Source organism: Bufo bufo, chromosome 4 (assembly GCF_905171765.1).
Source record: "Bufo bufo chromosome 4, aBufBuf1.1, whole genome shotgun sequence".
NCBI lineage: Eukaryota > Metazoa > Chordata > Amphibia > Anura > Bufonidae > Bufo > Bufo bufo.
Genome location: NC_053392.1, coordinates 349,755,225 through 349,776,031, shown reverse-complemented (window position 1 = coordinate 349,776,031; position 20,807 = coordinate 349,755,225). Strand labels below are relative to the sequence as shown.

General features: G+C 46.9%; 1 protein-coding gene across 3 annotated transcripts in view; it reads left to right on the top strand.

The window, feature by feature from the left end:
* CEP85L (centrosomal protein 85 like) overlaps positions 1-20,807 on the top strand; it is a 165,462-nt gene that overhangs the window by 44,348 nt on the left and 100,307 nt on the right. For 2 of the 3 annotated variants that reach the window (XM_040428923.1, XM_040428922.1), the window contains exon 1: positions 6,272-6,385. The exons of the other annotated variant lie outside the window; for it this stretch is intronic. In XM_040428923.1, the coding sequence (XP_040284857.1) occupies positions 6,331-6,385 (55 nt within the window). In that variant the 5' untranslated portion in view covers positions 6,272-6,330. Of the gene's footprint in view, positions 1-6,271; positions 6,386-20,807 lie in introns of those variants that run through there. 3 annotated transcript variants of the gene reach the window in all.

Below are 20,807 nucleotides of genomic sequence, written 5' to 3'. Positions count from 1 at the left end.
CGGGCTTTCACCACCACATAGGCCTCAGGCCTACTAGGCTTGAAGCCTATGGCGGTGATAGTTGGTGGGGCAGGGAACTATGTGCTCCCGTGCCCCGCTGTAGTTTGTGGGCGTTTGGGTCTGCGTTGGGCCTCCCCGCGATGCCGGGCCCGCCGACCCAAACGCCCCAATTATAATCCGCCACTGGCTGGGCCAGTCAATTAAGCGGCCAGAGAAATGGGCGTTAGTGAGAGCGTACGAGCTATGGTGCTCTGAGAGGCTCGGCCCACCCCTTGATGCTCCGGATATAATTAACATATTAATAAATTGTTAACCTCCCCCGGAATGGTGCAATGGAATATCTTAAGACAGGTGTTGTTTTACTCAGCAGGAGCCACCCCACTGGGCATTATGACTGGTTTAATAGGGTTGATCATTGAGAACAATGGTTGAGAAACTGGTGTAAAGTAGAACTGGCCTAGTTGCCCATAGCAACTAATCAGATTCCTCCTTTCATTTTCTAAAAGAGCTCTGAAAAATGAAAGGTGGAACCTGATTGGTTGCTATGGGCAACTAGGCCAATTCTAGATGGGCCAAATGGTTCTTATCTGCCGACACATTCTATGTTTCTACTTTACACCAGTTTGATAAATGACCCCCAATAGGTTTGGGGAAAAGGGTAAGTCTTCTATATTTGGGAGTTAGCTTCTGCAGTATAAACCTTCCTGACTATTCTGTTTGTGATGGGGACCAAGCTAATATATTGTGTCTCAATCCCTTTGTATCTGTGGTCCACTTTTAGAAAGTCACACCATCTTCACTCCTGGCTGGGTTAAGGATCTCCAACTCAAATGAGACCCTCTTCTCTACCTCCTCGTAAACTGCTAAAAACTACTAAAGGTCCCTTCCCCTTTCTTGTCTCCACATTAAGGCCTCCTGCCCACGAACGTGTGCGCCCCGTGGCCGTGCTGCGGCCCGCAATGCATAAACACTGACAGTGGGGCAGCCGCAGCGGATCGCGGACCCATTCACTTTAATGGGTCCGCGATCCGGTCGTTCCGCAAAAAGATAGGACATGTTCTATCTTTTTGCGGAACGGAAGTATGGGACGAAACTCCACTGAAGCACTCCGTAGTGCTTCCGTCGGGTTCTGTTCCGTGCTTCCGTTCTGCACCATTCCGCATCTTCGGATTTGCGGACCCATTGAAGTAAACGGGTCCGCATACGTGATGCGGAATGCACAAGGAACGGTGCTCGTGTATTTCACACATCAGTGTTTTGGTCAGTGATGTCCATCAGTGATTGTGAGCAAAAAACAGGATTAGAGCCTCCACAGACATAAGGTATAAGGGAAAGATCTGCACCTGTTCTGTGTTTACAGCTGCACCTGGTTTTGGCTCAAAATCACTGATGGAAATCACTGACCAAACACTGACGTGTGAATGAGGCATAAGACTCAACAGGTGCGGGTCTTATGTATTGTGTATTAGGAGCTTTGCATGAATATACTAGTAGTTTATACTTTGACATCTCCTTATTCTGTATGTACAGGGTTTTGCATATTTTGGATGTGCAATGTAAGAAATGAAATGGTATTTAACAAGGGTGAGGGGAGTCCCAATGTTTGGTCATAAAGAGTAGCGCTCCGACAATTTGTCTGGTGGAACAGTCAGGGTAAGAATCTAGATAGTGGAGTGAATGAAAAGGAGGATGGAGAATGGGAATAAATGGCACCAGAGAAGTCTCTAAAAATGAGAGCAGCTGAAGAGTGTCCTGAGGAACCGGAGAACTAATCTGAATATATCTTCCAAGTGATTGTGCCATCAAATGTAACATTCTATAGAAGTAAAGTGCATCTAGCCAACTTGCTCAGTTATTCCTTATATATGCTGTATGCATCTGCCACCATATTTGTTAGTGTACATTCACACGACCGTATGTATGTTGCATTCCGCAAAATATGAATGGAGTCCGTGTTGCATCCATTTTTTGTGGACCCATTGACTTTAATGGGTCCATGATCCGCATTTGTAGCCAAAAATAGGACGTGTTCTATTTTTTGCAGAACGGACATACAGATGCACAAAGCACTTCCGTGTGCTATCCGTATGTCCATTCTGCAAAAGTTCGAACATGTCCTATTCTTGGCCACAAAATATGGTATGCTGTGAGGAGGCCACAGTGCTCACCAGTGTTGAGGTCTCTTCCAACAGCTGATCATTGAGGGTGCCCTGAGTCAGACCCTACTGATCTTATACTGATGATAGGTCCTCAATACTGTACTGCTAGAAAACCCCTTTAAACTGATGATATTTAACACCTGTTAATTTTGCAGTGATCCCTTGGCTACAGTCTTGGCGGATGGCTGGTGTGGCCTGCAGACTGCAGCCTCTGTTATACATTGGGTCTGTAAATGTCATGGAGGGGGCTGGCTGCTACAAATAAACAGGGCGGCAAACAAGCTGCCAAAACATTGCGTAAGTGCCCTGTATGAAGGAAGGAAACAGCTGTCTATCAGTCAGGAGATAACATTTAGCGGGCATGGAGTGTACTGCGTGTAAGGCTCAGCTTACTTTACGTCATATTTGTCACAGTTTATAGCTTGGGTTACATAAATTGGCCCTTTCGAAACCAAAAACAGCTAAGACTTTTAAATGAGATCATTCTTGAGTTCTGTAATCTTGTGACACGGACGAGACGAGCAGCTGATGTAACATAAGAAAACCAAATAATATGTTATAAGTTTAGCTTCCAGAAATTCATGGTAAAAGCAAAAACTGGATCAAACCCAAAGCAAGAGCACTCTGAAAACACAATATATCGACCAATGCCATAGTCACTATATGAATAAATCAGAGAGCTTCTTACAAAATATATTTTGATCAAATTCATTTGTGCCCATCTACCACGGCAATGTGACCTCTTTTGGACAGGAACCTATGCTAAATTTATCCTATAACTGTAATCAAGCCTGCAATTACTGATTGCAGATGCTGTGGTTTTTGTGATATTGTGGTGGCAAGCTCACTGAATTTTGATGGAGTTTCACACTACGGGTACGTTCACAACAGCGGTAGAAATTTGGCAGGCTGTTCCGGCAAAGGAACAGCCTGCCGGAGATCACCGTATCCTGCATAGCTGGATACTGCTGTTCACCACCGGATCCTGTTGCATGCAACGGCTTTTGTCCTGCTGACAGCTGGATTTCATGACTCTGTAATTGTGGTAAAATACTGACTTTATAGTGCTATTATTTTTGGCTAATTTATATTAAAATATGTGCATCTGTGAGCATTCAATCTATGTAACAATTGCCTGTGTTCAGGTTTTTCTATTGAGCTAGATGTTTTCTCGCTTCTTGGCCCCTCCTAAAGGTCTTCAGCGTGCAGTACGCAGGTACAGTTACTTCAGACCTCCTAGCGATATGCCCTCATTGTCTGTGATGCGAATACTCTTTTAACCCTGAAGAACAAAAACTGTTGAACATCTTTTATATAACCAGTTGAAATAAAAAAGATTTTTAGTCAAAATGAGTAAAAAGCAATAATAAAAAAATGCCCCTGAAGGTGTTGATAATTGCCTTTGAAGGGGTTGTCCGGGCTTTTTAATATTGATGACCTATCTTCAGGATACGTCATCAATATCAAATCAGCGGGGGTCCGACACCTGGCACCCCCGACGATCAGCTGTATGAGGAGACGACGTGCGCAGTGTGTACGTGCCGTCTCCCTTCCTGTCCGCTGTTGCGGTCCCATAAACATACAGTGGGGAGCAGAGAAGGGAGATGGCACGTGCACACTGCGCACGCCGTCTCCTCATACAGCTGATCGTCGGGGGTGCCGGGCATCGGACCCCTGCCGATCTGATACTGATGACCTATCCTGAGGATAGGTCAGCAAAATTATAAGCCTGGACAACCCCTTTAACTATGGAATTCAGCTCCCAATGAACTGGCTTTCTAGTGAGATTGTGTTCATACACTGCCTCCAATCTGAACAAGCAGAGCTGCAGTGTAAAGGATGGAGAGAAGCCATCCTTCTGTGATGAGGGAACATGGGAATTTCATATTTCCTCCCTTAGGACACCACAGCAGTAATTAATTATTGCTGTACATATAGGGTTCAAGTAGCATCAACGGGAGGAGCAACATTAAATTCAGAAGTATCAAATATAGCACAATTTACTTGTGCCTATGAGTAGCTGGCACTGAGTGCAGTCACGTCAGCAGTATGTAACAGTAATATGCTGACTACCAAGGATGAGACATCACAACTTCTCGTTACATAGTGTAAGGTGACCGGCATCCCTGAAAGCCTCAGCATTTCATTAAAATGTAAAAATCTGTAAAATATGCGTACAAAACAACCAATAGGGGTTAATATTCATGCTGAAAGGAGGCCACCACTTCGGAGGGTGTTCTGCAACGTCTGACAGGTCGTATTCAGGCTAAAGCCTTTCTATACAAGTGGAAGAATAGCGATCTGTTATGCAGTAGTGTGAGGGTCTCTTCTGTGCTACTGCCTTGGCCACCTACACACGTTACTGAATAGATGCGGGTTTTCCATATGGATTTCCATGCAGGATTACGGTATTAGCAAATCACACTTTGCCGATTTTTCCTTGCGGAAATTGACCTGCATTACGGATTTCAAAATCTGCAGCATGCCAATTATGTTTACGGAAGGGTGAGATCCGTGGTAAAACCACATCAAATCTGTTAGACATTACGGATATGCTGGAGACACGCACATAAATCTGCATGGCTCTTATGCGCGTTCACCCGTGTGCAGGTGGCAATAGGCATCTGGTACCATCTAAAGACAAGATCTGATCCCACCTCCTAACACCATGGGGGAGATTTCTTTTTAGGAGGTTTTCCAGTTTCTAGATAATGATGACCTATCCGCCTACGTGTTAGTAAGGAACTTCCTCTGCAACATCTGTGTTGCACTGTAAGCCCCTCTTACACTCATGTAGACATTGCTGCAGTGAAGGGGTCATGGTGATCCAGTGAGTGTCACTGCACCTTTGTTCTTCTCATCGTTCATGTCCCAGACATCCTGGAAAATGTCTTCTTCCTGGATGCTCACAGCCTGCCTCCGCTAGGCAAAGAAAAATACCTGCTCCCTGCCGCTGCACTCCTGTATGCTAGCTTCCACCTGTGCATCTTCTGGTCAAAGGCATGGTGACCTGCTCTGCTGCAGCCAACTACTGGCTTAGGGCTCTTTCACACTTGCGTTGTTTTGTTCCGGCATAGAGTTCCGTTGTCGGGGCTCTATGCCGGAAGAATCCTGATCAGGATTATCCCCATGCATTCTGAATGGAGTGAAATCTGTTCAGGATGCATCGGGATTTCTTCAGTTCCGGACCGGAACGTTTTTTGGCCAGGGAAAATACCGCAGCATGCTGCGCTTTTTGCTCCGGTCAAAAATCCTGAACACTTGCCGCAAGGCCGGACCCGGAATTAATGCCCATTGAAAGGGTTTGTCCACAGAGACCGCACTGCCATTCAGGTGGCTACGGTTTATCTTCCACGATATTCCTTGGTGCCCTGTCCACACAGACACCACTGGAAACTGCGGCAGGTGCCCGCTTGCGGTTTCACAAGGGATTTATGCTGCAGAATATGAGGAAAAGGTAAAATCCGCCATGTGAACTAGCCCCAAATGTCTACAGGCAATTTAAATTCTGGCCAAAATGTCTGCAAAAAATGTGCTGAATTGAAATGCGGTGTTTTCGGGTTCTTTCACAGTTGGTACCCACCCATTAAAATGCCCCTGCTGCCTGTTTGCTTGTGCGCACCTCCACCCAGGACCTCCTGGTCGCCTGAGGTGGCTCCCATGTAAGTTGGGAATGAACTCCTTGGAAAGCAGCAGAGACATGGCTGACAGCAGGAAACAATAGAGGACACTGGTCTAGCGGTCCAGTCAGGAGATCTTGTCAGATGGGATTTCACAAGCGACCACGTTCGCCGTGACGTCAATCTGTGCCTGAAGACACGAGGCTGCCCCCTGGCGGCCAGTGGGGGCACTGCAGGTGTGCGCCAGGCGAGTGCCGGAGCTCTGCTTTCAGTCCTCGCTCCTCCTCCTCCTCGTCTTCCTCAGATCTCCCACCCTCGTCTCACGTAATCCAGGCACGACTCAAGCCCAGCACCCCGGCCCTGATCCCTCCGAGACCCCCGCGGCTTCCACACAAAGCCCCGACGTGACGAGAGGATATGTCGCGATGTGGGGGAGCAGAAGGCTGAGCATGGAGAAGTGATCTGCCCGCTGTCCGTTACACAGGCCGCCCCGATCTGTACTGTGCCAGGCTCTCTGCCCCTTGTGATCCGCTGGGACGCCCCCCGCAGGTATGTGGGGGAGGATGGTCTCGGATTACGGCTCTGGGTTCAACAGTCTCACCACAGGTAAGTGCCGACATGTACCCTGACACCCCTGCACCGTTATGTGGCGCCCCGTGCCCATGCAGCCTGGCACCAGGTCCTCACAACTATTTCCTATTGTCTGTACATCACTTAGGGGTCCTGATTTCGGTATGTCACAGGAGTACTGAGGTGACCACAAACTACATACCTGGAGCAATGGCATGTAAAGAAGGAGGTCCACTTTATCCACAGATTGGGTCAAGGACTGTATTAGGGTACTTTCGCACTAGCGTTATTCTTTTCCGGCATTGAGTTCCGTCCTAGGGGCTCATTACCGGAAAAGAACTGATCAGTTTTATCCCCATGCATTCTGAATGGAGAGTAATCTGTTCAGGATGCATCAGGATGTCTTCAGTTCAGTCTTTGTGACTGATCAGGACGGAGATAATACCGCAGCATGCTACGGTTTTATCTCCGTCCAAAATTCGGGAACACATGGCATTTTTTCCCCATAGGAATGTATTAATTCAAAATACTGCAATGCCGGATCCGTCACAGACCGAAGAAAATGTGAAAAAAATAAATGCCGGATCCGTTTTTCCAGATGACACCAGAAAGACGGATCCAGCATTTATAATGCATTTTGTCAGACGGATCAGGATCCTGATCCGTCTGACAAATGCCATCAGTTGGCAAACGTTTTGACGGATCCGGCGGGCAGTTTCGGCGACGGAGCTGCTTACCGGATCACTCTGCCGCAAGTGTGAAAGTACCCTAAAGCAGTCTCCCTCCTTCTGGAGCCCCCCAGTGAATGTAAGGTAGAAAGTTGCAGACATTTTGATGATACGGTGATTAAGCATTACGGGCGGCCATAAGTGTAGTGATGATTATTGATCTGATGGAGGAACATCACTACGTCTACTAATAGGACCAGCTCTGAGTGATGGAAGCCTCTGATCAGGTGTAGGACCTGCTAGGATTCCAGACGATACATACAATGTAGTATGTACTATGGGGGAGAGTTATGGTGTACAGTAGAACTGGCTTAGTTGCCCATAGCAACCAATCAGATTCCACCGTTCATTTTCCAAAGGAGCTGTGAATAATGAAAGGTGGAATCTGATTGGTTGCTAGGGGCAACTCAGACAGTTCTGCTTTACACCACCCTATGTGCCCATACATGACACTGTGTCACAGAAATCTCGCCCTAGCACTGCCTGGATTTGGGCAGATCTCCTATCTGTGTCTCCTGACTGGAGCTGTTGTGAAGCTGAAGGCTCTGCACTGGACATCACCCGTGCAATCCCATTTAGCCCTAATTGAGTGATTGGCGCTATCACAGGCCGCCAGGAGGGGTAGAGTTAATGTCTGCCAATGGCCCATTGTTACAGTCTGGTGATTGGATGCCGGCTGGCATGTTGTGGGTCGTGGCGCCTCTTCTGATGTGTGATTTCCCTTGTTTGGATTTCCTCACTCATACACAAAAACGGACACTAAACCTTGCTGCGATCCGGCTTGGGAATACGCTCCTAGAACCCCGACTGTATGAAAACGCGTCTCCGTAGGGGAAGAACGTATAGACCAGGACACATAGGGTGTGAGCATTTTGGTCTGCAGATTTTGTATGTTAACAACCTAGTGCAAAATCCGCTATTATGTCCCTCATGACACAGAGCATTGGGATAAATGTGGTAGAACTGTCTCAGTAAGGGGACGGCCTCACGGCGCGGTTAGCTGCGGTTTAGTCGGACTGCATTGTTAATGGCCATGCGATATTGTGGGGGCAGACCAACTAAGGAGCGGAGGTATAATGGACCCACACCTGGTCCTGGGTCACAATGACAGATGGAAATCACTGACCAAACACTATGTGAAAGCGGCCTACGGCTACGTGGCGACATTTCATGTAATGTATTTCAGTGGTGTCGCAAAAAAGACAGATTTTTTGTGACTGTCACATTGTGACACCATTTAAATACATTTCATGAACTGTCGCACGTGTCGTCATATAGCTCTAGTCTAAATTGTGCGGTCCTAGTTAGGTAAATGGAGCCCACTGCAGCCTATACTGCCACACTGTACTCGACCGCGTCACAGCCGCGCCATGTGCTCTTACCCTAAGGGCTCGTGCACACTAATGTCTTTTTTTTTTTTTGTCCACATCCGATCTGCGGGTCAGATGCGGACCCTTTCACTTCACATCGATATGTCCGTTCTACGGCCTCGCAAAAAAAAAGATGTCCTATTCTTGTCCGCATTACACTTTGTGTGGGAGCCTGAATTCCTGTAGTGATCTCCGCTCCTTTGACTGGACTACAATGATTTCTAATGCTGTGTGTCTCTGGCCGATCTCATCTGTAATGATTTGTGCTGACATAATGCTGGCACTGTCAGGCATCACAGTTGCGATTGGCAGAGACACGCAGCATTATAAGTCATTATAGTGCAGTCGAAGGAGCGGAGATCCCTACAGGAATTCACACTGCCGCACAATGCGTATTTTACAGCTGAAACTGGCCTAATATTGATGGGGTATATTCACACGAGGCAGATTTGTTGCAGAACTTTCTGTGACTGAAAATCTTTTCAGTATATCTATGGATTTCTAGAAGCTCCGTTCAGATGACTAGGATGGTGGCAGAAAAACAGCGGCATGTGAATAGAAGCCTAAGCCAGGTTCACACTAGAGTGTTTGGTCTGGGAAATATGCTTCATCTGACCCGAACTACAGTTCCAGCCTGACTGGGGGTCCGTCACCTGCGCTCAGGCAGGCAATGACAGCATCATAAATCACTATCAGGACGGAGGAGCAGTGTTTGGTCTTGGACCGGCGGCCATCACACAAAGCTTGTTTCCCGTACCAGACGTATGAACCTGGCCTAACTGTCGGGGTAGGTTCACATGTTACCACCGCATATCCTATGGCAGAAAACGCTGCAGTTCCTGCCGTGACTTTGCGGATGTGAATGGGGCTAAACTGTCAGCAGGCTTCCGCTGCAGCTTCCCGAGAGGTCCACGCGGTAACTGGACTTGTATTGAACTGCGGCCTGCCATTGAAAACAGTGGGGGGTGCTTTCAGCGCAGATTTGGCACTGAATCCATGCTGAAGCCCATGCACAAAAAGTTGTATGAACATACTTCGGTTCAGAGTTTGGCTGTGGAACAGAGGAAGTGGGGGAGGGCGTGTGGCGGTGTGGCAGGCCGGTGCTGCCCTGTGACGCTCATGTTTCTCATTAGGTTAGTGACTCGCTCAACTCCATTTGTTGGCAATGTATGGAAACAATCAAAATGCTGAAGACAATGAACATGATGTTAGCAGCCCCTGCTCAGAACGTTGCTCATTTCTGTCCCCTTAAGGCCTCTTGCACACAACCGTATCCATTTTATTGTCCGCAACCTGAGAACCGCAACCCGAGATCCTGGTGTGGCGGTCGCTTGCATGTTGTGCTGCAATCCCATTCATTTCTGTGGGTGCACTGCTACACGGCGAACCTTGGCTGCGCGGCGGGTGTCGTAGCCAAGATCACTGTGTAGCCCCAGCTTTACATACGGTACAGATACTTTACATACGGTACTCTCACCTGTACATCGGCTGCATATACGTCATGTGTGAGGGTATTACGTGCGTTTTTGCTGAGTACATTTTAATGTGGAAAATCTGTCATGTAATACAGTAGCAGCAAACTAAAGAGGTTGTCCCACCAAAAATATTCTACAGTTTTTAAACCAGCCCCTGGATCTGAATACTTTTGGAATTGCATGTAATTAGAAATTTAGCATAGCCACTGAGTTATTCAATAAAATGTATCTGTATAGCGCCACCTGCTGTTTTTTTTTTTTTATTTCTTTGACCTGCTCACTGAGAAGGCCGCACATGCTCAGTGCTTGTTCTACAGCTACTTCCTGAGCTGTGATAGGGGGAGCATGGACACGCCCCCTGAGCTGTGATAGGGGAGCATGGACACGCCCCCTGAGCTGTGATAGGGGAAGCATGGACACGCCTTCTGAGCTGTGATAGGGGAAGCATGGACACGCCTTCTGAGCTGTGATAGGGGGAGCATGGACACGCCCCCTGAGCTGTGATAGGGGGAGCATGGACACGCCCCCTGAGCTGTGATAGGGGGCACATGGACACGCCCCCTGAGCTGTGATAGGGGGCACATGGACACGCCCCCTGAGCTGTGATAGGGGCGCATGGACACGCCCCCTGAGCTGTGATAGGGGGCGCATGGACACGCCCCCTGAGCTGTGATAGGGGGCGCATGGACACGCCCCCTGAGCTGTGATAGGGGGCGCATGGACACGCCCCCTGAGCGGTGATAGGGGGCGCATGGACACGCCCCCTGAGCGGTGATAGGGGCGCATGGACACGCCCCCTGAGCGGTGATAGGGGCGCATGGACACGCCCCCTGAGCTGTGATAGGGGCGCATGGACACGCCCCCTGAGCTGTGATAGGGGGCGCATGGACACGCCCCCTGAGCGGTGATAGGGGGAGCATGGACACGCCCCCTGAGCTGCAGCAGAAAAGACACTCCCCTTGAGCTGCCAGCTGGATATAAATCTAGCAGAGCAATGAATGAGGAGATCTCTGAATCTGACCTGCGATGTGGATTTTGAAATCCTCAGCATGTCAATTGTTACAATGCAAAGGGGGAGCTCTGGGGCAAAACCAGCTCAAAATCTGCATCAAGTAACACGTGGATTTTGGTACAGATTTGCTGTGGAAACGCCGTGAAAGGCCTCATGCACACGACCGTTGTGTGTTTTGCGTTTCGCGAATCCGCAAAACATGGATTGCGTCCGTGTGCGTTCCGCAATTTGCGGAACGACACGGACAGCCTTTAATATAACTGCCTATTCTTGTCCGCAAAGCGCGGACAAGAATAGGGCAGGTTATATTTTGGCCTCGTGCAAACGACTGTTCCGTTTTTTTGTGATCCGCAAAACACGGAAGCCGCCCGTGTGCCTTCCGCAATTTGTGGAACGGAACAGGCGGACCATTGTAGAAATGCCTATTCTTGTCCGCAAAACAGACAAGAATAGGACATTGCTATATTCTTTTTGCAGAGCTACTTAACGGAGCAACGGATGCGGACAGCACACGGAGTGCTGTCCGCATCTTTTGCGGCCCTATTGAAGCCAATGGGTCCGCACCCGAGCCGCAAAAACTGCGGCTCGGATGCGGACCAGAACAACGGTCGTGTGCATGAGGCCTAAACCGCACTGCCGTGTGCATGTAGCCTGTGGGCACATCTTGTTCTGTCACGTATCTTCCAAAGCCTTGGCAAACACTGCATGTGCTCTGGGTTGTGCTGCGGATTGACAGCCATTTAACCCCTACTACATTGGAAGCGGTGAAAACCCACAGCCTTTCTGCAACATGAGCTTGCGGCGGTTTTGGAAATGTAAAATGTCAGTATACCGTTTGCTTGCCTTGTACTGTTATCCACTGCGGATGAATAGAGCCTAAGGCCTCCTGTACATGGCGAAGCATCATGGTCCTTTTCTGCTTGTTCCGGTATCCGTTGTACTTGCTGAAGGATAAGTAATATAGGATTATTAGTGGGATTTCAGTTCTATGGAGTTCTATGGTCCCCGTGAGAATTGCCTCATATGACTACAGCTGCTAGAGGAAGTGGTGAGACGCTGGTCAGCCCTGCTAAGCCTGTGACAGGCGACCCCATAGAACAGACTGCAGATGTCAGAGTATACCGCTTTATAGTCACTGCTCGGAGGACAGTATTTTTTTTAGGCAATTTGCTAAACGCTTGCTTTGTTATAGTATTTTTATTTAAAAAAATTGTAATAATATGCAAAAAAAATCCCTTGGACTATTTTCGGGTGATAAATGTACCGCAGATATGGTCAGCATGATGCAGCAAGTACAATACAATAATACATAACACAATGCCAGCTTGAAGGGCCGCTTCAGGTTTCTGTCTGCAGGTCTGAACTAGCCCTTAGGGATTGCGTACCAGCAGTCAGTACATTCACATGTTTCCAGAAGGAGTAACAGAGGAACAGCACAATACATATCTCTAAACTGGATGTTGGCGCGGGGGACGACCTGAAACCTGTAGTGCCCGAGGGGGAGTGATGGAACCGGAACTCAGTTTCAAGGATTGGGTATTCCCACTGCTGGTCCGGCCATGCTGGAGGGTCTGCAGACAACCCCTTTAAGAAGCAAAAGGGTACAGCTATATGCACAGAGTAGTTCAGTTTATGCGGATGTTCTGCGTCTATTTTCATTTAGTCTGCGTTTCTGCAGTGATACTTGTGGATTCTATAAATCTCATCTACATAGATTGTGCTGCAGATTCTCCGTGTGCATATGCCCTAATTGTAACGTCATGGCAGCTACGGAAATGTGCTACTGATTGTGGTTTTGTGGGTTCTTGATCCCTTTGATTGGAGGGTACTTAGCTTAGAAATATTGAGAACCCTGGCACAGTGGCGTGCCTAAGGAGTTTGGCACCCGGGGAGGGTCCTTTCTGTGGCACCCCCCCCCCCTCCACACTTTAAAAAAATTGTACCCCCTTCACAGTAGTATTGCCCTCATTGTACAACCTTCACAGTAGTTATGCCCATATTGTGCCCCCTCACAGTAGTTATGCCCACACTATAAAACTTTCACAGTAGTTATGCCCACATTGTGCCCCCTTAAAGTACTTATCCCATCATTGTGCCCCCTTCACAGTAGTAATGCCCTTTCTGTGCCGCCTTCACTGTTGTAATGCCCTCTCTGTGACCCTTCAGCGTAGTTATGCCCTCTGTGGCCCCTTCATAATAGTAATGCCCTATATCCCTCCTTCATAGTAGTAATACCCTTTGTGCCCCTTCATAGTAGTAATGCCCATTGTGCCCCTTCATAGTTTTTTTTTTCCGGACCATCAATTAGCTTGAGCACCCACATCCTTGATCTCCCAATATCAGTGAGCCGCTACCTAGTAGTGTATTCATTAGGCTGCGATGGCTGACCCCACCATTGTCATCAGGACCATCCGACAGTCTAGTTCGGGGATGGCCAACCTGCGGCTCTCCAGCTGTTGCTCTGTTGGAGTCTGATAGCTGTAGGCAGTCTGGGCATGCTGGGAGTTGCAGTTTTTCAACAGCTAGAGAGCCGCAGGTTGGACATGCCTGGTAGTGTGTATGGGGACCTTCCCACTTGGCCCCAACAGATGATGCCAGGGGGAAGAAGCATCAGGAGCTTTGAATTTTCCGGACCTTGTGTTCTGCCCATTGACAATACATATGTGGGTATGAGGATGCTGAAGGGAAGCTTCACCGCACCTCAGCACCGTGTACCGTCAGTCCACTGGATTCCCCGGATAATCCATTCTGTGGTGGACGTGCTCTAATATAACCTGGGTGACCTTGCTGCTACATGAATATTTACTTCTTTGCTTTTCGTGCCCTTTTTTTTTTTTTAGCCGTGATATAAAAAGACTTGTGAAAGGTCCCGCAGCTCTTCACAACACTGCTGACTACCTTCATGGCGCCGGTGACTGAGACCCCCAAATCCCTCACGTGAGGGGAAATAATGTTTGATTTGACAAGTCTTTCTTCTTCACTGTGCTGTAATAGTGCTGTTCTACTCCCCGGTCCTCCAGGCTTAGGAGGCTCATAAGACCTCGTGGTTTATTACAAAATGAGTTCCTAAAATGTCCCCCTAAAGAACAAAAACATCCTGGTTGTCATCTAGCTTTGCATTTACATGACTCACATAGACGAATCAAATATCCCCTCTCTCTTCCCCCTTCCCCCTCTATCTCTTTTTTTTCCCATCTCACCCTCTCTTGCCATCTGTCTCTTTTGCCATATCTATCTCGCTATTGCGTCCTCTCTCTCACTCGCCCTTTTTCTCTATCACTTGCCATCTCTCTCGCTCTTTCATTCACCACCTCGCTCGCCATCTCTCTCTATCTCCTTCCTTTGTTTTAATGCTCTCAGGACCCTATGAATTTTAGCCAAGGCTATTATATTATATATTTTTTATTATATCTGTATGAGATCTTTATTTTTGCAGAGTAAGGCCTCATGCACACAACCGTATGTAATTTGTGGTCCGCAAAAAAAATACAGATGACGTCCGTGTGCATTCCGTATTTTGCAGACCGGAACAGCTGGCCCCTAATAGAACAGTACTATCCTTGTCCGTAATGCGGACAATATTAGGACATGTTCTATTATTTTGCGGAACGGAATGCACATGGAGTAACTTTTTTTATAATGCTGTGGGTTCCTGCCTGACTTCAATTGTAATGAACTGAACTCGCATAAAACGGTCAGTACAATTCACATCGGCATTATATTGCTACATCCCAGGAGCAGCGTTCCGGCCGGATGAACACGCTCGCTCGTCTGATCCTAGCCTTAGGCCTTATGCACACAAACGTATTTTCTTTCCGTGTCTGTTCGTTTTTTTTTTGCAGGCGGTATACGGAACCATTCATTTCAATGGGTCCGGAAAAACCCTGAAGTTACTCCGTGTGCATTCCATTTCTGTATTTCCGTTCTGCAAAAAAATAGAACATGTCCAATTATTTTCCGCATTACGGACAAGGATAGTACTGTTCTTTTAGGGGCCAGCTGTTCCATTCCCCAAAATACGGAATGCACTCAGACGTCATCCGTATTTTTTGCGGATCTGTTTTTGCAGACACTGTCGTGTGCATGAGGTCTTACTCTCCTCCTTTGTTTACCAGGCACAGTGGCACCCGGCACCGGGGTTACAGCTTTCCTCTTTTTTTAAGTAGGTTTTAAAGTAATTTCTGAATATTCAGTTCAGATTTACGTGAACCCTTACCCCCGCTCCCACACACACACCATTGAGGCAGATACTTTTTATGCTGCTGCTTAAAACCATCTTGTTGATTCAGCAGTCTTATTCGGTCTAGAATATGTTGTTAATTTTTCTGAATGCAGACGGGATAATATTGTCTGTATTTATATCACATTGAGAGATAGGCGGCTGATGGAGACTGGCTAGGATTTCGGATGAGCTAATAATAAGCCAGCAGAAATGAACTAAGAAGCGAGAAATAGATTTCACACTTGTTTTTCTATTCGACTAAGGCATGTCTGCGGTGACTTTATGTCTGCCTTCCGTATGTGCTCTCTGTTGTGTTTTTTACATTTTTTTTTTATTTTCGCCGAATATTCCCTTTTTATTAGTCTGCTGATGCAGTCCACACATGAGTCTCCCGGCAGGTGCCATTGAAGTTGTCAATCATAAAGGAATGACACACGTGGCATAGATGCCGTGGGTTTTACTTGCGAGTTGCGGCTTTTATCCTTTGCAGTACAGAGGTTGGAAGCAGCAGAAGACCCACTGGGATTCTTCTAGCAGTGGCGCTGCAAAAAACAGCCCTTGTTGGGCCAATCCGCTGCGATTTTTATTTTATTTTATTTTTTGGGCTATCCCCTAATCTTTGCATTCATTTTTGCACCATATGTAGGATTCATGATCTTCATATGTACCTTTTTCTACTACATGTGTTATCCCGTTATTGAAGTCCTGTAACTTTTTGCTCATGAATGGACTATTTGCTGTATCGGGGAAGCATGATCAAGTCTTCCCCTCCCGTCCATAAGTTGGCTGCCGATGGAGGGGCATATAACATACCAAGTCATTCAACCTTCTCCATTCACACACTGGGGGCAATCCCTACCAGAAATGTTTATTGGTAGGGATTGCTGTGGCCAGACAACACTAAAGCATGTAATCCTCTTCATCCCCCTCAACATTTGGTGAAATATGTTCTTGTTTTGTAAGAGGTCACATTTTCGGAATACTTTTGCCCAGCAAATAGCTGCTGTCTCCAGTGTTGTGACTGTTTCCTTATCTTTTGGATCTTTGGAGGGAACATGAGGTTACAGATACGTGGGATCTCCGTCAGGAGCTCATCTTAGTCTGTGTTCACATTCAGCATATATGGTGATTTTTTGGGTATAATGGTCCGATCATATGCATCCCCTTGTCCTACGTTCAAGCAGTACGTGTCGGCATATAGGGGGAGAGTTATCAAACTGGCTTAGTTGCCCATAGCAACCTATCAGATTCCACCTTTCATTTTCCAAAGGAGCTGTGAAAAATGTAAGGTGGAATCTGATTGGTTGCTATGGGCAACTAAGCCAGTTCTACTTTACACCAGTTTGATAAATCTCCCCCGTAGTCCTTACTCCTGGTTGACACCTCCTTTCAGTTTCAGAGAATGACAGAAAAAGCTGCACTGTACAGAACCACAAATTGTTTCTTTACAGGGGCTTCTGATATATTGGGAGGACTTCATGAGGTTCATTTACAACATTTGAGTAGAAGGTAGTATGTATTTGTTTGGTCTGCTAAATGCGGAACCACAAATTACATCCATGTTTTTGTCCGTGTTGCATCCATTTTTTGTTTTTACCTTAAATTGGTCCGTGAACCGCATTTTGCGGCCAAGTATAGGGCATGATCTTATTCTTGGCTGCAAATGCGAACCACAGACCCATTGAAGTCAGTGGGTCAGGAAATAAAATGTATGTAACATCCGTATTTTGGAGATCCGTGTGCAAAATACGTACGGTCGTGTGAATCGCACATTGTGGTCATGGGTTTGCATTTTTGCAGCAGATGTGATGGATCCATTAAGCTCTGTTTCTATTCACCATTGCCGAAATGAATGAAATAAAAGGGCATGTGGCAGCAGGAAGTGACCTATTGTTTAAAGGGAACCTGTCACCGGGATTTTGGGTATAGAGCTGAGGACATGGGTTGCTAGATGGCCGCTAGCACATCCGCAATACCCAGTCCCCATAGCTCTGTGTGCTTTTATTGTGTATAAAACCCTGATTTGATACATATGCAAATTACCCTGAGATGAGTCCTGTACGCGAGATGAGTCCAGCGTGAAGGAGCCCAGCACCGCCCACATCCTCAGAATCTCCGGCGGGGTGGCGGACTGTGGAGAGGAGTGGGGTACAGCAGCGGTCGGGGAGTCGGTAAGGTGAAAGTCTACCAAACTGATTTGTATTTAATATTAAGCCACCGGGATACCCCTTTAACTGTATCTCTCCTAATAAGATAGGCTTTTTCAGCATGGGCATCGTGCCAGTGGTTAGGTCTGCTGACGGCTTCCCTCCAGTCAGTCTTTTTGCTATTCATTATTATTACGTGATACGTATCCTGTGTCTAGTGGCTACTGCAGACCTGCTGATGTGGACTGTCTGAATGTGACATCTAGGTCAGGACCTCTGTGTCCTATAGATTTTATTTCGCTGGATGCAGACTGGCTCTCTAAAGTGGAAAGTCTCTGGTGCTTGTGATACAGACATAACAGCAATGTCGCACGGAGTAAACGGTGCTTTTTCATCCCTGATGAGAGGAGTTGTTTGGGAAAAGTCCTCACAGCGAAGAACGCTTTGTACCCAAGCGATTTCTCATGGCAGAAATGAGCTGTTTCATCTGGTCTTCCTGAATACACAGAAGAGGGGTTTGTTAAAGGGGTTGTCTCACTTTAGATAGTTACTACAATGCACTTACTAATGTATTGTTATTATCCATAATGCTTCCTGTGCTAGCTGGATTCATTTTTCCATCACATTATAAAATGCTTGTTTCCATGGTTACGACCACCCTGCAATCCATCAGTGGATGGCACCGATCACCCAGCGCTCATTCGTCGCCTGATTGCATCTGTTATGCGTCGCCAAAACGAATTGTCTGCAGCATCTCCACAAATGGAAACTGTATGCGGATGAAGGACTGTATTACTGTCCCCATACCCCTGATGCTTGGCACATGGCAATGGCATTAAAAGGGAATTTGTCATCAGAAAATGACCATTTTTTTTTTTTTTTAAGGTTTATACCTTTAACATATTTTTGGTGTTATTTATAATTTTCCATGTCACTATTTATCCTAAAATCCTATAGGTTTTGCACTGTCCACTAGGCCTAGTAATAGGCACTACTTTTTGGTCTGTAATAGGGATGAGTGAATGAATTTGTTTATCAGACAAAGGTCTTGAGGAGCGAGGGGCTGTCCCCGCTGCTCAAGGGGCTCCAACCAACTGCTTGACAGGGTCGGATATCTCGCCCAGCCCTGACAATTGAGCCTGCTCTGGTAGCAGCAGCCAAGCCTCTGCGCTTGTGCCCTCACTCAGGATTAGAATGACAGCTATCACCTCTGTATACATAACTTGGGAGCCACCATGTACAATAGGTGATATCACCGCTTATCTCCTCCCTCATGACATCGGCACAGGTCACAGAGCATGTCTACAAAGCTCTCCCATAGAAGGCACTGAGTCCCCTCCAGTCTTCACCCCATCTCTAAATGCTGTTAATGGGGTTTTCAAAGATTTAAATACTAATGACCTATCCTCTGGACAGATCATCAGTATCTGATTGGTGGGGGTCCGACACCTGGGGTCCCCGCCAATCAGCTGTTCGAGAAGGCCGTGTAGCTTGTGGTATCACTACAGCCTTGTCGCTGCTTTCCCTAGACACATTCATCTGCCACATGGCCTAGGCGCAACTCAGCCACATAGAAGTGAATGGGAGTGAATGCAATACCAACCACAGCCGCTATACAATGTACGGCGCTAAGCTGGGTGAGCAGAGAGAAGGCCGCGGCGCTCACATTAAGGCCTCTTTCACACGAGCGTTGCGGGAAAATGTGCGGGTGCGTTGCGGGAACACCCGCGATTTTTCCACGCGAGTGCAAAACATTGTAATGCGTTTTGCACTCGCGTGAGAAAAATCGCGCATGTTTGGTACCCAAACCCGAACTTCTTCACAGAAGTTCGGGCTTGGGATCGGTGTTCTGTAGATTGTATTATTTTCCCTTATAACATGGTTATAAGGGAAAATAATAGCATTCTGAATACAGAATGCATAGTAAGATAGCGCTGGAGGGGTTAAAAAAAATTATTTAACTTACCTTAATCCACTTGACCGCGATGCCCGGCATCTCCTTCTGTCTCCTTTCTTTAGGACCTGGGTAAAGGACCTGTGGTGACGTCACTCCGGTCATCACATGATTCATCACCGTGGTAAAAGATCATGTGATGACCGGAGTGACGTCACCACAGGTCCTTTACCCAGGTTCTAAAGAAAGGAGACAGAAGAAGATGCCGGGCTCCGCGGTCAAGTGGATTAAGGTGAGTTAAATATTTTTTTTGATTTTTTTTAACCCCTCCAGAGCTATCTTACTATGCATTCTGTATTCAGAATGCTATTATTTTTCCTTATAACAATGTTATAAGGGGAAATAATAATGATCGGGTCTCCATCCCGATCGTCTCCTAGCAACCGTGCGTGAAAATCGCACCGCATCCGCACTTGCTTGCGGATGCTTGCGATTTTCACGCAACCTTATTCACTTCTATGGGGCCTGCGTTGCGTGAAAAACGCACAAAATAGAGCATGCTGCGATTTTCACGCAACGCACAAGTGATGCGTGAAAATCACCGCTCATGTGAACGGCCCCATAGAAATGAATGGGTCGATATTCAGTGCGGGTGCAATGCGTTCACCTCACGCATCGCATCCGCGCGGAATACTCGCCCGTGTGAAAGGGGCCTAACACTGGTACCTTCTCAAACAGCTGATCGGAGGGGTCTCGAGTATGGGACCCCCTCTGGTCAGATACTGACAACCTATGTAGAGGAAAGGTAATCAGATAATCTCGGAAAACTCTTCCTTAAGAACAGATTGGGCAAGATGGCTGCCTCCAAAATCATGTTCAGGAAAAAAATAAAAATAAATCTGCAATCATAAAATAAAAAACATATTAAGAAAAAAAGGATATGTCTCACTTTCTGGCAGAAAAGAATTTCAGCAAGACCTTCCCTTTAAGGGGTGGCAATTGATACAAAGAAATCTGCCTGTGTTAAGGGGCCATAAATGGCCAACTCCGAGCAATGTTATCATCTGTGAAGGTCCTTATACTCTAAAATTTCTGTTGACTTCTGGAATTGGGACATGGGGTTGTAGTCCACTGGCGGACAGGTGCAGTTGTCATCTGACCTTAGACGTTAGACTCTAGAAATATCTTTGTGTGATTGGTCTGCATCTAATTAACCCTTCCACTACTACCATGAAGAGAGATATGTTCAAGGTGTAGTGAATATGTGCGTCTTTCCATGAATGTTACATGTGCAGCCTCCAGATATACCCTCAGGTCTCAGATGCTCAGCAGACTGGCATTTGGGAGAATTAATCCTGTAGAACCGACTCTTCTAATGAGCTCCCTGGTGTAAAGCTGATTTATAGCTCCGCACATGGCGCCCTGTCTTGGCACAACTCATGTGCTCTGCTTACCTTCACCTTCTCCGTGCCACCATTCTGCTTCCTTTCAAGCCTCAAGTTAGGATGTTATCTGTGTCTTTCATTTTGTAAGACAAGATATATACACTCACCTAAAGAATTATTAGGAACACCTGTTCTATTTCTCATTAATGCAATTATCTAGTCAAC